Source organism: Euphorbia lathyris, chromosome 10 (genome assembly GCF_963576675.1).
Source record: "Euphorbia lathyris chromosome 10, ddEupLath1.1, whole genome shotgun sequence".
Classification (NCBI taxonomy): domain Eukaryota; kingdom Viridiplantae; phylum Streptophyta; class Magnoliopsida; order Malpighiales; family Euphorbiaceae; genus Euphorbia; species Euphorbia lathyris.
Window position 1 is genome coordinate 38,621,801 of NC_088919.1, and position 19,553 is coordinate 38,641,353.

At 35.8% G+C, this 19,553-nt stretch overlaps 1 protein-coding gene across 2 annotated transcripts; it reads left to right on the top strand.

Annotated features, from left to right (window-relative positions):
* Window positions 1–10,234: 10,234 nt before the first annotated feature.
* Window positions 10,235–19,155, top strand: LOC136208261 (SWI/SNF complex subunit SWI3D). Of its 2 annotated transcripts, none has more exons than XM_065999073.1 (8): window positions 10,235–10,820; window positions 11,919–12,442; window positions 14,210–14,866; window positions 15,305–15,471; window positions 15,550–16,247; window positions 16,480–16,667; window positions 16,746–17,182; window positions 18,650–19,155. In XM_065999073.1, exons 1-7 carry the CDS (start codon window positions 10,385–10,387, stop codon window positions 17,100–17,102), a joined length of 3,027 nt encoding a protein of 1,008 aa, XP_065855145.1. In that variant the 5' UTR covers window positions 10,235–10,384; the 3' UTR covers window positions 17,103–17,182; window positions 18,650–19,155. The 2 variants fall into 2 exon arrangements, with proteins under 2 accessions (XP_065855145.1, XP_065855144.1); XM_065999072.1 differs by having other exon boundaries at window positions 10,236–10,820; window positions 15,547–16,247.
* The last annotated feature ends 398 nt before the right edge of the window (window positions 19,156–19,553 follow it).

The following is a 19,553-nucleotide window of genomic DNA, read 5'->3' on the forward strand; positions in this document are numbered from 1 at the left end:
CTAAATGTATTTTACTTCAACTATTTCATTACTCCTTTTCCTTATTCTAAGTTAGCTTAATATTCTCTCTAATATCTTTTAACTTTAGCATCAAAGAGGGTTCACCGGAACATCAGCCCGCTTTTCTAACGTTCTTTGTGATCTCAGGTCACTGGAGTGCAGTCGGAAGTGGAGTTTATAAGAAGTTCCATATTAATACTCATGCGCCCCGACGGGCCTGGAGACCATCGCCCACCCCCAAATTATCGATCAAATTGTTAACTCCCCATATTACTAGGCCCATTTCATAATCCATTGATTTCCTAGCTTCAGAGACCAATCCTCCTTACTTAATTTCTTTTGGTGGTCTCTTAGTTTCCACAACTTCAGTATCATCCACCTCAAGCTCTAGCATACTTTCCACATTAGAGTTCTGCATTGGAGCCTTCTGCCTCATACTATTAACTGAGTTGACCCCACCTGCCTTCGCTTTGGTCATAATTTTAGGAAGCATATGAGGGTTTGCTTCGACATGGTGAATTGGGGTTCCATCTACCTTGTTCCCAGCCACTGCAGCACTAATAGTTGGCGGTGATTAAATCAACCATTTCAACCCTGGCGGTACAACTACATAATGAACCAGAGCTCGAAGCCAATACGCATAAACCTTCTCCACTCCGTCTCGATCAGAGACTTTTAGTAGTGTCAGGCAATATTTTTCGGGATGACCAAGCCATAAAATAAGCAGAACAATGGTAGCCTTTCATATTTAAAATTTATCCACAAATCCTCTCCCTCTACTTTGCTTATTTTCATCTTTCTCTTTAGAGGTTGTATAGCATTTAGTGACACACATATATGGAGAAATATACGACCAGTCTCATTGAAGTTATTATTGTTTGACTCAAGGAAGGAACCAAGGAAATTACCGATACTAACAACCATTTTCTCTGACATGAATCCGTGCGGGAGGTCAAATATTTGCATCGAAAAATCATCATGTGTCAGTGCAATCTCTTTTGGGTTCTCCCCGATGTTAAGCTTTCTCATAATCAGCAGTTGTTATTCAAATGTCTAGCCCCCCCCCCCCCCCCCTTAATGACCATTTCTCTTCACTGGGTGAAAGAAATAAAATTGAAAGAGATTATTCCCAATTCCTCAATGCACATACCTTTTGATGGGCACCACAAGTGTTTTTTATAATGGAAATTTTAAAACTTCTGTCTAGCAGAAACACTCCCAGCAAGATCCATGATGGCGATTTCATCGTACCTATAACGTTCTAGCAGCATATAGAAAAGGGTCAGTAAGTTATAGGCATGCTCTTATACTTTAGGTGTTCATTGAGTATGTGTATGAATCATACGGTAAATGGTTGTGAACTTCTTCATGTTCTTTTGGTTGATGTCCTGTTTATGGTTGAATAGGTATGAACTGATTCACCATGCTTTTATACTTTATATGTTCATTGAGTATATGTATGAAGTATGTAGTATGAGTTATATTGGTATATGAACTGACTAAGCTTGTTTGTTTGCTTATCATATATGTGAGTTATATTAGTATGAACTTATTTCAACATGTAAAAGGTCATGAGTGAAGTTGTAGCCATATCTGTTTCATTCACTTGAATGAGTATGCTGCAACTAAATAAATTGGTATGAACTGACTAAGCATGTAGTAAAGGGTTGTGAACTTGCTTTAAACAAATAAATTGGTATTGAGTATATGTGATTGATTGCTATCTTATTCGAGGAATGTGTATGAATATAAATGTGTATGGGTATGAATATAAATGTGTATGAAGCATTGTAGTAAAGGAAGAAGATGCTTCATGATGTTCATTGAGTATGTGTATGAAGCACGTAGTAAAGGGTCATGAGTGAAGTTGTAGCCGTACTTTTATACTTTAGATGTTTATTGAGCATGTAGCTAGTAAAGGGACATGAGTGAAGTTGTAGCCATATCTGTTTCATTGACTTGAATAAGTATGCTGCAACTAAGTAAATTGGTATGAACTGACTAAGCTTGTATGTTTTCTTGACATATACGTGAGTTATATTGGTATGAACTGATTTCTCCATGTAAAGGGTCATAAGTGAAGTTGTAGCCACATTTGTTTCATTCACTTGAATGAGTATCCATAACTAAATAAAAATTGGCATGAATAAGCATGTAGTAATGGGTTCCACCCTCTCCTCTCATTTTCAGTCACTTCGTCTATCTCCTTTTCAGTCAAGCTTCTCTGATCCGAGTAGAAGAAAGCCAACGAATTTGAGATATGCTTTTTCTCAACCTATGAAAGTCAAGTTTTACGTCATAATAAAGGTGATATCAAAAGAGTTGCTTTACCTTTTGTCTTAGTCTTTCAAGCATCCGGTTCCGGTGAACTTGCTTTAAACAAATAAATCGGTATTGAGTATATGCGATTGATTGTTATCTTATTCGAGAAATGTGTATGAATATAAATGTGTATATGTATGAATATAAATGTGTATGAAGCCTTATAGTAAAGGAAGAAGATGTTTCATGTTACAAATTGGTTGATGTTCATTGAGTATGTGTATGAAGCATGTAGTAAATGGTCATGAGTGAAGTTGTAGTCATACTCTTATACTTTAGATGTTCATTGAGCATGTAGCTAGTAAAGGGTCATGGGTAGACATATCTGTTTCATTTACTTGAATAAGTATGCTGCAACTAAATAAATTGGTATGAACTGACTAAGCTTGTATGTTTGCTTGACATATACATGAGTTATATTGGTATGAACTAATTTCGCCATGTAAAGGGTCATGAGTGAAGTTGTAGTCATATCTGTTTCATTCACTTGAATAAGTATGTTGCAACTAAATAAATTGGCATGGACTGACTAAGCTTGTTTGTTTACTTGACATATATGTGAGTTATATTAGGTATGAACTGATTAAGCTATTTAAATTCATTGAGTATGTGTATGAAGCATGTAGTCAAGGGTTTTGAACTTTTATATCAATTTATACTACTTGTATGTTCTGTTATGACTTGAAAACGATATGACTGATAAGCAAACAAGTTAGACAATAAACTGATTAGATGTTTATAAAGCATGTATGTGTATGAAGCACGTAGTAAAGGGTCATGAGTGAAGTTGTAGCCGTACTTTTATACTTTAGATGTTTATTGAGCATGTAGCTAGTAAAGGGACATGAGTGAAGTTGTAGCCATATCTGTTTCATTGACTTGAATAAGTATGCTGCAACTAAGTAAATTGGTATGAACTGACTAAGCTTGTATGTTTTCTTGACATATACGTGAGTTATATTGGTATGAACTGATTTCTCCATGTAAAGGGTCATAAGTGAAGTTGTAGCCACATTTGTTTCATTCACTTGAATGAGTATCCGTAACTAAATAAAAATTGGCATGAATAAGCATGTAGTAATGGGTTCCACCCTCTCCTCTCATTTTCAGTCACTTCATCTATCTCCTTTTCAGTCAAGCTTCTCTGATCCGAGTAGAAGAAAGCCAACGAATTTGAGATATGCTTTTTCTCAACCTATGAAAGTCAAGTTTTACGTCATAATAAAGGTGATATCAAAAGAGTTGCTTTACCTTTTGTCTTAGTCTTTCAAGCATCCGGTTCCGGTGAACTTGCTTTAAACAAATAAATCGGTATTGAGTATATGCGATTGATTGTTATCTTATTCGAGAAATGTGTATGAATATAAATGTGTATATGTATGAATATAAATGTGTATGAAGCCTTATAGTAAAGGAAGAAGATGTTTCATGTTACAAATTGGTTGATGTTCATTGAGTATGTGTATGAAGCATGTAGTAAATGGTCATGAGTGAAGTTGTAGTCATACTCTTATACTTTAGATGTTCATTGAGCATGTAGCTAGTAAAGGGTCATGGGTAGACATATCTGTTTCATTTACTTGAATAAGTATGCTGCAACTAAATAAATTGGTATGAACTGACTAAGCTTGTATGTTTGCTTGACATATACATGAGTTATATTGGTATGAACTAATTTCGCCATGTAAAGGGTCATGAGTGAAGTTGTAGTCATATCTGTTTCATTCACTTGAATAAGTATGTTGCAACTAAATAAATTGGCATGGACTGACTAAGCTTGTTTGTTTACTTGACATATATGTGAGTTATATTAGGTATGAACTGATTAAGCTATTTAAATTCATTGAGTATGTGTATGAAGCATGTAGTCAAGGGTTTTGAACTTTTATATCAATTTATACTACTTGTATGTTCTGTTATGACTTGAAAACGATATGACTGATAAGCAAACAAGTTAGACAATAAACTGATTAGATGTTTATAAAGCATGTATGTGTATGAAGCACGTAGTAAAGGGTCATGAGTGAAGTTGTAGCCGTACTTTTATACTTTAGATGTTTATTGAGCATGTAGCTAGTAAAGGGACATGAGTGAAGTTGTAGCCATATCTGTTTCATTGACTTGAATAAGTATGCTGCAACTAAGTAAATTGGTATGAACTGACTAAGCTTGTATGTTTTCTTGACATATACGTGAGTTATATTGGTATGAACTGATTTCTCCATGTAAAGGGTCATAAGTGAAGTTGTAGCCACATTTGTTTCATTCACTTGAATGAGTATCCGTAACTAAATAAAAATTGGCATGAATAAGCATGTAGTAATGGGTTCCACCCTCTCCTCTCATTTTCAGTCACTTCATCTATCTCCTTTTCAGTCAAGCTTCTCTGATCCGAGTAGAAGAAAGCCAACGAATTTGAGATATGCTTTTTCTCAACCTATGAAAGTCAAGTTTTACGTCATAATAAAGGTGATATCAAAAGAGTTGCTTTACCTTTTGTCTTAGTCTTTCAAGCATCCGGTTCCGGTGAACTTGCTTTAAACAAATAAATCGGTATTGAGTATATGCGATTGATTGTTATCTTATTCGAGAAATGTGTATGAATATAAATGTGTATATGTATGAATATAAATGTGTATGAAGCCTTATAGTAAAGGAAGAAGATGTTTCATGTTACAAATTGGTTGATGTTCATTGAGTATGTGTATGAAGCATGTAGTAAATGGTCATGAGTGAAGTTGTAGTCATACTCTTATACTTTAGATGTTCATTGAGCATGTAGCTAGTAAAGGGTCATGGGTAGACATATCTGTTTCATTTACTTGAATAAGTATGCTGCAACTAAATAAATTGGTATGAACTGACTAAGCTTGTATGTTTGCTTGACATATACATGAGTTATATTGGTATGAACTAATTTCGCCATGTAAAGGGTCATGAGTGAAGTTGTAGTCATATCTGTTTCATTCACTTGAATAAGTATGTTGCAACTAAATAAATTGGCATGGACTGACTAAGCTTGTTTGTTTACTTGACATATATGTGAGTTATATTAGGTATGAACTGATTAAGCTATTTAAATTCATTGAGTATGTGTATGAAGCATGTAGTCAAGGGTTTTGAACTTTTATATCAATTTATACTACTTGTATGTTCTGTTATGACTTGAAAACGATACGACTGATAAGCAAACAAGTTAGACAATAAACTGATTAGATGTTTATAAAGCATGTATGTGTATGAAGCACGTAGTAAAGGGTCATGAGTGAAGTTGTAGCCGTACTTTTATACTTTAGATGTTTATTGAGCATGTAGCTAGTAAAGGGACATGAGTGAAGTTGTAGCCATATCTGTTTCATTGACTTGAATAAGTATGCTGCAACTAAATAAATTGGTATGAACTGACTAAGCTTGTATGCTTTCTTGACATATACGTGAGTTATATTGGTATGAACTGATTTCGCCATGTAAAGGGTCATAAGTGAAGTTGTAGCCACATTTGTTTCATTCACTTGAATGAGTATCTGCAACTAAATAAATTGGCATGACTAAACATGTAGTAATGGGTTCCACCCTCTCCTCTTATTTTCAGTCACTTCATCTATCTCCTTTTCAATCAAGCTTCTCTGATCCGAGTAGAAGAAAGCCAACGAATTTGAGATATGCTTTTTGTCAACCTATGAAAGTCAAGTTTTACGTCGTAATAAAGGTGATATCAAGAGAGTTGCTTTACCTTTTGTCTTAGTCTTTCAAGCATCCGATTACGGTGAACTTGCTTTAAACAAATAAATCGGTATTGAGTTTATGTGATTGATTGTTATCTTATTCGAGAAATGTGTATGAATATAAATGTGTATATGTATAAATATAAATGTGTATTTAGCCTTATAGTAAAGGAAGAAGATGCTTCATGTTACAAATTGGTTGATGTTCATTGAGTATGTGTATGAAGCATGTAGTAAATGGTCATGAGTGAAGTTGTAGTTATACTCTTATACTTTAGATGTTCATTGAGCATGTAGCTAGTAAAGGGTCATGGGTAGACATATCTGTTTCATTTACTTGAATAAGTATGCTGCAACTAAATAAATTGGTATGAACTGACTAAGCTTGTATGTTTGATTGACATATACGTGAGTTATATTGGTATGAACTAATTTCGCCATGTAAAGGGTCATGAGTGAAGTTGTAGTCATATCTGTTTCATTCACTTGAATAAGTATGTTGCAACTAAATAAATTGGCATGGACTGACTAAGCTTGTTTGTTTACTTGACATATATGTGAGTTATATTGGGTATGAACTGATTAAGCTATTTAAATTCATTGAGTATGTGTATGAAGCATGTAGTCAAGGGTTTTGAACTTTTATATCAATTTATACTACTTGTATGTTCTGTTATGACTTGAAAACGATATGACTGATAAGCAAACAAGTTAGACAATGAACTGATTAGATGTTTATAAAGCATGTATGTGTATGAAGCACGTAGTAAAGGGTCATGAGTGAAGTTGTAGCCGTACTCTTATACTTTAGATGTTTATTGAGCATGTAGCTAGTAAAGGAACATGAGTGAAGTTGTAGCCATATCTGTTTCATTGACTTGAATAAGTATGCTGCAACTAAATAAATTGGTATGAAATGACTAAGCTTGTATGTTTTCTTGACATATACGTGAGTTATATTGGTATGAACTGATTTCGCCATGTAAAGGGTCATAAGTGAAGTTGTAGCCGCATTTGTTTCATTCACTTGAATGAGTATCTGCAACTAAATAAATTGGCATGACTAAGCATATAGTAATGGGTTCCACCCTCTCCTCTTATTTCAGTCACTTCATCTATCTCCTTTTCAGTCAAGCTTCTCTGATCCGAGTAAAAGAAAGCCAACGAATTTGAGATATGCTTTTTGTCAACCTATGAAAGTCAAGTTTTACGTCGTAATAAAGGTGATATCAAGAGAGTTGCTTTACCTTTTGTCTTAGTCTTTCAAGCATCCGGTTACGGTGAACTTGCTTTAAAATAATATATCGGTATTGAGTATATGCGATTGATTGTTATCTTATTTGAGAAATGTGTATGAATATAAATGTGTATATGTATGAATATAAATGTGTATGAAGCCTTATAGTAAAGGAAGAAGATGCTTCATGTTACAAATTGGTTGATGTTCATTGAGTATGTGTATGAAGCATGTAGTAAATGGTCATGAGTGAAGTTGTAGTCATACTCTTATACTTTAGATGTTCATTGAGCATGTAGCTAGTAAAGGGTCATGGGTAGACATATCTGTTTCATTTACTTGAATAAGTATGCTGCAACTAAATAAATTAGTATGAACTGACTAAGCTTGTATGTTTGCTTGACATATACGTGAGTTATATTGGTATGAACTAATTTCGCCATGTAAAGGGTCATGAGTGAAGTTGTAGTCATATCTGTTTCATTCACTTGAATAAGTATGTTGCAACTAAATAAATTGGCATGAACTGACTAAGCTTGTTTGTTTACTTGACATATATGTGAGTTATATATGGGGTATGAACTGATTAAGCTATTTAAATTCATTGAGTATGTGTATGAAGCATGTAGTCAAGGGTTCTGAACTTTTATATCAATTTAGACTACTTTTATGTTCTGTTATAACTTGAAAACGATATGACTGATAAGCAAACAAGTTAGACAATGAATTAATTAGATGTCTTCTAGTGTGACTTGAATCTACATACGAACAAATTAACATGAACTGATTAGATATCTTTTGGTGTGACTTGAATATACATATATGAACTGATTACCATTCTCTTATAGGAATAAGTTGCTCATTAGATGTCTACTTTGTATTTCAAAAAAGGAATAAGTTCATTATAGAATAAGACATATATGCACAAGTTAGACAAACAAGTTAGAAAATGCACCGAGAAAGCTAGTACCATTGGTAATCAATTTGAAGCTTTTGTTCTTCCAGTTGCCTTTCATGCCTCTCCAATTCTTCACTTGTTCAACCTCCAACTCCAATGTTTGTTTAGCATGCAGCCCTCATTGTATGCTATTCACACATCATGCCCCGTTGCATGCTCTTCAGTCCATCTCCTGGCAATTGAAACATAATCTGCCCTGTTGTTGAGGTATTGCTCAGTAATTTGTTCTTGCTCAGGAAATGGCCTCTCAGTGAAGGGCTCTATTAGCATTGCATAAATATGTCATAACAGCTAGAAAATGCATAGATAAATTAGACCTTAAACATGCATAGATAAATTAGACCCCAAACATAGATAAATGCATAGATAAATAGATAAATAGATAAATCTAACCGTGACAGCAGGAAAGGAAGGACGAGCAAGTAGTTGGGGAAGAGATACCATCCCCAAAGGACTAATATTAGGATGATAAATCCTAGCCCTGAAGTGAAACTGAGAATAAGAATAATTTCATCAACGTATATGCATATGTGTAATATTACAATGTATTAAAAAGTTTGTGTTCTTACAACTAGAGGTGTGGAGGGGAAATGGAGAGGGAAGCGGATCTCGATTTTGTATACACCTTCTTCATACTAGGTGTATTGAGGGCCCTTTATCATGAAAGACCATTTTAGTTGGTCTCCATTCACAGGACCTGCATAGTAGCAAGCTTGAATTAACAGAAATGGAAAAGGAAGAACAATGCACAACTTCTGGGTGAGTAAGATACCTGAACAATTAAGGAGCCATCTGAGTGACTCCTGCCAGAGTTGGACGAACTCCAACTCAACAAGTATATGGAGGCGCTGAACATCAGACATCATTGTATACTTAGGGTACGTATACTGGTTAGAGGTGGGTAAATGTTGTGGAAGGGGAAAGGGCAAATGCTTTTAGGGTTTTTGAAATGATGTTCTGTAATTAATGATATGTTTTTGGTTATGTAGATATCAAGACTTGGGGATTACTCAATTATGAATTTTCGATATGCAAAAATATCAAGATCGACCTTTTGTTGTTCCCTTTGGATATGTATTGCTTTTATTTTTTTTGATAATACATTCAGAAATTTATTTGAACTCATGTAAACAGATTGTGAGCATTAGTCTCCAATTAATTTAAAAGCATTGATATACAAAATCCCATATTCATTGAGTATGTTAAGTTCATTATTCAGGTAAAAATCAGAAACTCATTCAAAGAAGAAAGCAAATAGCCACATTTAATTAAAAAAAGATGACATCTAAACAACAATAGGAAGACATAAAAAGAAACGAATCTATCGTCTAAAAACAAATCTATTGACATAATTGATTAAGACCTATGTCATCTGAAACAGGCTACAACGACAGAAATTATTATTCAAATTGTCATCACAGTTACCAATGTGTCAATTTTCCAAATATAACTTGGCATTTTTAATTAGTAGGATGTCATTCGATGCCCATATAGGTAACAGTGATAATAAATAAGCTGTCATCGTAACACAAGTAATATAACAGCTTACCAATAGACTTATGTCATGTGACGTGCCTTCACATGATAACGAATCCCGTGACCATTTTATTTTTTTGCGGAACGACGGTTTTAAACCATTATTTATAAAGCTTATCAGCGTAGTGTGTGAGATTTTCTCATCACACAATAGCGAGTACTCATCTAGTTTTTCCCTTTCCTTAGACTTAATTATAATTATTTGGTGCAGTTCAGTTGAGTTCAGTTAAGTTAAGTTCAGTATCATTCAGTTCAGTTAATTTAATTTCAGTTAAGTTAATTTAATTTAATTTCAGTCAAAAAGAACACGGTCTTAATATCGCACCATTTGTAAACATTAATTTTACCATTGTAGACATTAAATCTGTTTCCTACTAATTATATAGTTAAATTTGTAAATTTTCGGGTGGTAAAGTGCCCTTGATACTTACTAACTTCAATCCAGCCCCGGATTTGCTATTGCCAGTGAAGTTTGACACAATTCTTAAATAAAACTCTTCTCATTTACCGTGGAAACAAGAAATTCACATCTGCTGAAAACAATCCACGGAAATGGTGTACATCTTCTTCACTCCTTAGACCCAAAACCCTCGACGAATTCGTCTAATGGAGGACAAACCGGCGGGGAGCGTAGCCGCAGTAAGTGCGGAGTCACCGGCATCAGCCGAGCCCGCCTCTTCACGGCGTCGAGCCGGAGGGCAAAAGAGGAAAGCCAACGCTCTTTCAACGTCCGGCGCTTCATCTACACCATCGAAACGGCTTACACGCGAGAAGGCTGCGATCTCTCACTCTCCGATCCACAACGGCGGCCCATTAACCAGAGCACGCCAGAGCCCCAACAATTTTGCGTCTTCGGCTTCCTCTGCTGCTACGGGATTTAAGCTTCAGGAGAAGTTGGTTTCGGCGCCACCGGAAACTGCAACAGTGAAAGCTGCGAGGGAGGAGTTGATTAGGTTGGAGGAGTTGAAGGCATCAATAGACGCGGATTTTGAGGTTATTAGATCTCGAGAACCTAATGCTCATGTCGTGCCCAATCATTGTGGTGAGTATTATGACAGCATGTCTTACAAGTTCAAATGTCTCTTTTTATTCCTTGAAAGTTGTCCAATTCTTTCCTGTTGGTTGTTGAGGACCAGAAATTCTGGTACTTTAGTATGGTTGCTGAATTGGTACAATCACAGCAAGTCTTAACTTGAACTTCCTTTCTTACATTTATGAGCTTTTTTTTTTTTCTTCTTTTGTGCTGTCTTACGAAACTGCTGTAATTGTGCATTTTGATGGATGGCGAGTGGCTTTTAGTGGTGTTGTAGTTAAATTGGTGAATGTAGGGCTTTTTGTTTGCAATTTTCTGGTTTTCGGCAATGTGGAATCATATGAGGGTGAAGTTTATTTCTCTTCTTATGATTATTTCATAACACCATTTCTTTTCCTGTTATGAACTTTATTTCTTTTCATCTTCAATTTTCTTTCTTACATGAAGCTAGTTATACACCATTTCTTTTTTGACAAAAAAAGATCGGTACTTTATTTTGTCCTGGTCGGTCTGCTCAATCAGCGTGTATAGTTAACTGAGGGTTCAGAATTTGGTGTTGATCAATGCATTGGTAGACAGATTCACTCCTTTTGCTTTTAGCAGTTGCATTTTGGATTTAGTCTTTTATGTTTGTCATCTTCTCTGTAGGTACCGATGAAGTTACTGGAGTGAAAGCTTACACTCCTCCATCCCAAAAAGATAGTCCACTTATTATTTACACTTTGGTTAATTTTTCAGCTTTTCAATGTACCTCTATTTAATGTACATTGTTGTTTGCAAACTATGGAATACATTTAGTAATATATTCTTGAAACCATAATTAGCCAATAGTCATCAAATTTAAGTAGGGATATAATAGGAAAACGATGTGTAAAACAATGTGCTTGGACTATATTGATTATTTTTCTAAACTATGTAAAGCCTCAAACTGGACTATCTTTTTGAGAGGGAGGAAGTATTTTGTTTCAAATTAGGACTCTTCAGCTTAAGAAGATACTTTCAAATACCTGGTTCACTATAATTTTGTTTGGAAACCTTTAGTTTTGATGCTTTTGATTGGCTTTACAAACTCCTGCTTTCTAAGCTAAGTTCCTTTATCGATACCAGGTTGGTTTTCGTGGACAAAAATTCACCCCCTCGAGGAGCGAACATTGCCTTCATTCTTTAATGGGAAGTCCCAAATTCGGACACCAGATACGTATATGGAGATACGTAATTGGATTGTGAAAAAATTTCACAAAAATCCAGATGTACAGATTGAGTTGAAAGATGTGTCAGAGCTTGAAGTTGCAGATGTAGATGCAAGGCAAGAGGTGCTAGAGTTCCTGGACTATTGGGGATTGATTAATTTCCACCCATTCCCACAAATAGATTCTACTGCCTGTATTGATGATCATGGAGTGGCAGAGAAGGAATTGTTACTTGAAAAATTGTTCCGTTTTGAAAACATTCAACCATCTACGCCTGTTGTTTCAAAGCCTAACCTCTCCACTCCAGTCATTTCATCTAGGTTGTTTCCTGAGTCTTCAACTGCAGAAGAATCGGTGAGGCCTGAGGGACCATCAGTTGAGTACCACTGTAATTCTTGTTCAGCTGATTGCTCTCGCAAGCGATACCATTGCCAGAAGCAGGTTTGTTCTTTCCTGGAACTTGATCTGTTACTTGCTTCAGAAGGATGAGACACTCTGCTGTGCTAAATTGCCTTATATTAGATTGTCCCTGTTTTTCGTTACTTGGATTGAGAATGTTGTATGGTCAAGCTACACATTATTTAATTGCTGAACATTCTTGCTACCTCTGATTTTGAAATGCAGAAATCTTCTTTCCATAAGTATTAGAATTTATGTGCATAAGAGGGATGGGAAATTGGAAATATGTGCCAAACTTGGTTTTGGAGTTTGCTCTTTGGTTATATTAGATGGGGGCTATTGCATTTTCCATTATATGTATTCTTTTGATGTTCATAGTTGAGAGAAGTGGTGTTTCCATACTAGGGTCTCATATTATTAACTTCTCTCCGGTCTAAAGAGGCTTCCTGCTTACTGGATTGATATGTAATTCTAAAATTTTAATTTATATATATATATATATATATATATATATATATATATATATATATAATATGTTGCACGGATAGACAGGAGAAACATACCAATGATAAAAATATAGGGTTATATTTATGAATAAATTATAAATAAGGTAGTCTAATATATTCATATTATTACATAATGGACAAAATCAAAATCAATAATGGCCAGTACCAAGTAACCTATATAATGGAGTGATGATGGACAATGCCAATTAAGAGGAGCCGTGACTCTGATGGAAACACTCAAAACCAAATAGTAATTTCAGAAAACAGATTACGAACTAAGAAACAGAACAAGGGAATGAAAACCAGATGAAGATTGGATAGTATTAATATTCAAATGAACCAAGACCAGATAGCAAGGTAAAGGCGCTAAACTAGTACCCTCCAGGGAATTCTCCCTCTCTCACCAGGAGCCAAAATAGAAGAATAAACATCCTACTCCTCAAGACACACTCACTGCCATGTAACTAAGCAGCCCTACTCCCTAGATCATAACTAACTTATGCCACCTCAGCACCCCCAGCTGTCTTCTTTGTTCTAGAATAAACGTGGTATATTTTTGAGCCTTGGAATGAATGGGCTAAAACAGGTTTTGGAGTCACTTCTCTATCAGACTCAGTGTGTGTTGTACGGGGTGTCTGGACATTTCTCTGTTTGAAACATGTTGGTCACAGGAAATCTAAGCCTTCGGTGTGTTTGTGCATCATATTAATTACTAGGCTGATTTCTTTCCTCAGAAATAAAATTAAATTTCTGTGATGGTTAAAATTGGGAAATTTTGTTAACCTAACCAAATAGAACAGTTAATGGATACTAATTTCTTGGACTTGAATAATGCCTGCGTACTAGTAACTAATGGACCATGAACACACCTGTTGCTGTAGAGGATGCCAATGAGAATCTCAAGTGATATATTTTAGCTGGCTGTTAGAGAATTGCCATTTATACATCCAACTGTCATATAATTCTTGTCGACCAAATTTCTGAGAATGACACTCTTTAGATTGGAGAAGAAATACGTCTTCTTCAGTTTATGGATAACTTTCAAGTTTTGGTTGTTAAATTTAATAATAGAATCCATGCAGCATTTGCAAATAGCAATTTATGAGAATCTCTTGTTACCATCCAGTTTGTTCTTTTGCACAAGAAGCAATGCCATGATTCACAACTTACTGGCACTGACAGTAAAGTGGTGATAAACAAAAACTGTGTATAAGTGAGTAGGAGTTCATGATGGAATGCGTAAGTTTGTCACATTTCATTTTGACCATGTTCTTCATATATGATTAAGTTCTTGTTTCGACAGGCAGATTATGATTTATGTGCTAATTGCTTTAGCAATCGGAAGTTTGCCTCGAACATGTCTTCGTCAGATTTTATTCTCATGGAGCCTGCTGAGGCTCCTGGTCTAAGTGGTGGAAAATGGACGGATCAGGAGACCCTCCTTCTCCTCGAAGCATTAGAACTATATAGAGAAAATTGGAATGAGATTGCAGAGCATGTTGCTACCAAAACCAAAGCTCAATGTATATTGCACTTTGTTCAGATGCCAATTGAGGATGGCTTTTTTGATGAAGATGGTGATTTAGTTGCGCCATCCAGAGAAACCACAGATCTGCCTGCAGTGACTGATGATTCATTAGTAGTTCCTAGAGATGGGACAGAAACAAGTGAGGATAAAGCTGCTGCTAAGGAGGATCAACCCCACACTTCTCCAGTGGAAGCTCCCAAACCAGAAGATGCAAGTGATGGTCATCAGGAAAGTGTAAAACCTGACAGTGCCCGTGAAGCAATAATTGATGAGGAAAAGTTAAAAAAAGATAGTGAAGTGAAGGCTGCTCAAGAAGCAAGTGAAAAGTTTGCACTTAAAGCACTTACAGAAGCATTTGATGGTGTTGGTTATCTTCCTACTCCTGAAAACAAACGTTCATTTGCTGAAGTTGGAAACCCAGTCATGGCTTTGGTAAGTCAGCTTGTGATCTGCTGAAAATCAGTACATTTTTTCTTGTGCATCTTGAAATATAGCAAGTAAAGAAAGACGTAAAAGTTTCTGTTGCAGTGTTTTTATGACACAGAGAGTTGTGTTGAATAATTAGTGAACAGAAATAACTAAATTTCTTCTGATATGTTTCAAACTGCTAATACAAAGCAAACTATGCTCTGCATTTTTTATCTTTTGACCTTTGCACACATGGTTCAAATGAAGATTGGCAGAATCGTTCCTGCTCATCTTCAACTTACCTCTCTCCTTGCTTGTATGTCTTTTCAAAGTTGTGAAAGGGTAGGCAGCAGCTGTGAAATTTACACCTAGATCTGCAAGCAGTATAACCATTCGTTTCCATATCATCTCTAAAATGTAGTTTATATCTTTGAATTCATATGCCATCACTTTCCTTTGCAGGCAGCATTTTTGGGCAATCTGGTGGGAAGTGATGTTGCTGCTGCTTCAGCATTCAGCTCTTTGAAATCCGTGAACAGTGATTCCCCTGGCGTGCAGCTAGCAACAAGGCACTGCTTTCTTTTGGAAGATCCACCAGATGACCAAAAGGAACCAGCTGGACTTGATGGGTACACAAGGCTCTTTCCTTTTTTTTTTTTCTGTCAATATGTGTATTTGTGTCTTACTTAACAAGGGATATGCAGCAGCACCATTGAAATGGCTCAAGATGCTCTGAAAGATAACCAAGACAGCCAAACCCAGAAAGGAGATGACTCAACCTCAGTTTTGGAGGGTGGAGATGTATCAAAGGACCATTGTAACAAGAAAGATGAAAATTCTACTCCAGAAAAAAAGGAGCAACCTGATTCTTCAAATGATGATGTCATTGAGAAAGTAAATACAGCAAATGAAGCAGGCCAACCTGTTACTACTGAGGAAGTCAAACCTGGTAAATTGAATGAGTCTATTGAACCAGAGCTGCAAAAGGACCCCGAATCACGTACTTCAAAAGAATCAAATGAGAAGTCCTCCCAGTCTGAGTGTGCACCAAGTTCTGTAAGGTCTGAAGGATCTTCCAAAGCCATTCATTCTCAGCCTACAGATGTCTCTAAGGATGTGGATATGGTCTCTGATTCAATATCTTCACAAAATATTGAGGCTTGTCAATCTGTTGCATCTGTTTCAGTTGAAGAGCCCTCCCAAGCTGCCAAGGCATCAAAAGATGCAGTTGACATGGTGTCCAATCCCCTTCCGGCGGAGAAGAATGAGGAACTGCAACCAGACCACTCTCAGCCTACTGAGGCAAAAAATGATGTAGACATGATGTCTCCGCAGCCATCAGAATCAAAAGAGCCTCAGCAGCCAGTTGCACCAGATCTAGTGATTGAAAATGGAGCAACTAAAGGTCTGTTCTCTCTCTCAATCTTTTGAGTATGGGGTATAGGGGAGTATCAAGCTTTAGTGTTGATGAAACTCGAAATACTACAGCCAAGAGATTTGATCTATTTGGTACGTAGTACGAGTTATGTTATTAAAGCATTCTCCCGTGACATGATTGATATGACCTCACTTATTCTTAGTCCAGGTTTCTTTTTTCCCCACCAATTTTATTTCCTTATTCTCTTTATTGTTTGCAGCTGAAGGCTTAAAAGATGATAAGAATGAGAAGTCTGATTGTAAGAATCTTAAAGATGATCATCCCATCGATAAAGTAAAGCGTGCTGCAGTTTCTGCACTGTCAGCAGCAGCAGTAAAGGCAAAAGTTCTTGCAAACCAGGAAGAAGATCAAATTCGACAACTTGCTGCATCATTAATAGAAAAGCAGGTATTTTCTTATGTTGTTAATAAATATTGGTCATAGAAATTGGACGTCTCTGATAGATGTTTTTTTTTTTTTTACCAGTTGTATAAGCTGGAAATGAAGGTATCTTTCTTCAATGAAATGGATCATCTAATAATGAGGGTCAGGGAGCAACTTGACAGGTCAAGACAAAAGCTGTATCATGAGAGAGCACAGATAATCGCAGCCCGGCTTGGGTTGCCACCATCCTCATCTAGACCAATGCCACCAGCATTACCCACCAACAGAGTTGCACCGAGCCTTGCAAATGCAATTCCAAGACCTCCTATGAGCGTACCTTCTCAAAGGCCACCAGTTTCAAAGCCTATGGGAACAATTCCTCCTACCCCTTCCAACCCCTTTGTATCAACAGCTACAGCAGGAAATCCAGTTGGGCCTTCTGGCCAGGAGGCAAAGTAGTCTTTCTTCAGGAGGCATGTGAATAGACTACAGAGTTCTATTTATTTTTGCAAACCAGTCAGCCTCCACCATGTTACCAAGTGAGTTTCCTTTGCTATGTTCATTTTACTCTGAATCATTACAAAGTTTTGAGGTGCTTCTGTAAACTTGAAATTCACAAGCTGATTACAACCTTAGTTTCATTTAGGTAGTAACTGATTAAACTAAGTCAAGGGTACCTAGTTATCAAAGGCGCTAGGCTCCAGGCATGTCCTCTAAGAAGTGAAAAGGCAGGCTGTGTTGTGTTCAAGGGGCTCGCGCCTGAGTGCGTCTTTCTGAGCTTAGTGCCTTGCCGGAGGCGCAAATTTAGAAACTACAGGGTTTTTTAGGGTTCCAAGTTCAAAGTAGGATGTTTTCATCTCAGCCTTTTCCTATCTATATGATCTATGGCTGAAATTAATTAGAATAAAAAGAAATAAATAAAAAACGAAAGAGAATTTCAATGGCAGAAATATCACAAAGAACAACAAAAGAAAAACGCTGCTCCATTTTGAAGAGTTCAGAAATATTGCAAATGGAGACTTTAGTCTTGATGAAAAGTAGTTATTAAACTATTAGTTAATTAACTTAGGATTTGGTTGAACTTTAATCTTTATATTTAGAATTTTTATTATAAATTATGATTATGGAAGAGTTGGTAGTTAATTTGGACCCTTGCGCCTAGAATCCAGGACCTCTTGCACCTTAGTGTGCCTTGTGCCTTAAATAACTATAGGGTATGGTGTGAACAGTTCGAGGAAACATTGAAATATGAGAAAATGGAGGACTGAATCTGAAATATACGAGTCTGAGCTCCCCAATAGGAGATCATGGATGTTTAAGTTTCCAATCAGAATATCCCAGTGTTGACTTTGTTACCTAAACAACTCCGAAAGTATGTTTAAAATCAGAGAAATTGAAAGATGTTTGCTGCTTCTAAAATATATTCTCCAATCATATATCTATTCCTTCAAAGCTCTGGTATTATCAGTCTCTTTGAAGTTACTTGATATGCCCTACAAATTTCCAATGTATTTGCTTGATCTTAATAATATCCATTTCTTCCAAAAAAAAAAAAAAAAAATGCAAGGTCCATTGGATACTGAAAGGTGAAATAAAAAAAAATGTCTTTCAAGTCTCGGTCCAAACCATTTACTTTCAGATATGTACTTGCAAATGAGAATGGTAGATTCTTGTTAAAGCCAAATTCTTGAATGCATATAATATTGGTTATTCATTGTATGTATCTCAATTTCAGACATTAAGCTCAAGGAAGCTATACTTGGATTTATGAAATTTGTTCAAATTCAGTATATCTAATGAACCAAATATGTAAATGATATAAAGTCCAAATGTTTCATTTCAAAGGGCTATCTTTCTATCTATCTAAATGCATTTTTGTTTCATCTTTTCTGGATGGTGAATAAACATTATTTAGTCCAGGCATGTTTCAATATAGTCTAAAATCGACTTTAATGTATTTAATTGCTTCAATTGCTTCTCTCATGCAAGTTCCTTTTTTAATCCAGTTGCTACCCCTATAAGTTGGGTTCTCGAGGCACGATTTTAACTCAAACATCAGACAAGTAATCTGAAGAAGGGCATGTATGTATGCACATGTAGTTGGTAAGTATTAGAGAAAGAAATAGCCAGAGCCAGGCATCTTCCAAAATGAAAGTGTTGGTCTAAAAACATGGAGGTGGAGTAGAGCAACATTCGGCCTATTTCATTTACGGACAGACACGGCTCGGAATTTTGCAGATGGTTGAGATTTAGTCTGTGTTGTACGCATACTAATGTAGTGTTTAGTCTGTAATGATCCCTGGCAGTTGTAAGAAAAGGCATATTTGGATTTGGGTTAACAAAAAGATTTGATCTGCCCTGCCCTGCCCTTTTTTATTTTCCGTTGTCTTTTTGTTTGTTGATATTGGTGCAATGACAATTAACGATATCTATCTATGGAGCAAGAATTGTGTACGGAACATGTGTTCAATATGGTAGAATCAATGCAATATTCCAATCTTATTGCAGTCTCTATCGATCAAAATTGAAAATTCTAATAGGATCATATTCAAATTTGCTCTATCATGGAAATGCATATTTACTTTTTAGATAACATTAATTTTCTCTCTTTGTATTAGGAATTTTGAAAATTTGAGCAGTTATTTGACTTGCAATATTTACTAAGAGCATCTCCAAGAGACTTTTAGTGCACTCTTTAAAAATAATATAAATAATTGACTTTTAGTGTTTTAAGAGTGACTAAGATATATCATCCCTAACAATACTCTTTATATAATTATTTTTTTTATCAAATATTGCCAACTTTGGAACTGAGTTCAATTTAGGCCAAATTGATATTGGCTACCAACTTTAAAAATTATTTTTACCTTTAGTTTCATTTTAATTTGTCCAAATTCAATCATGTTTTGG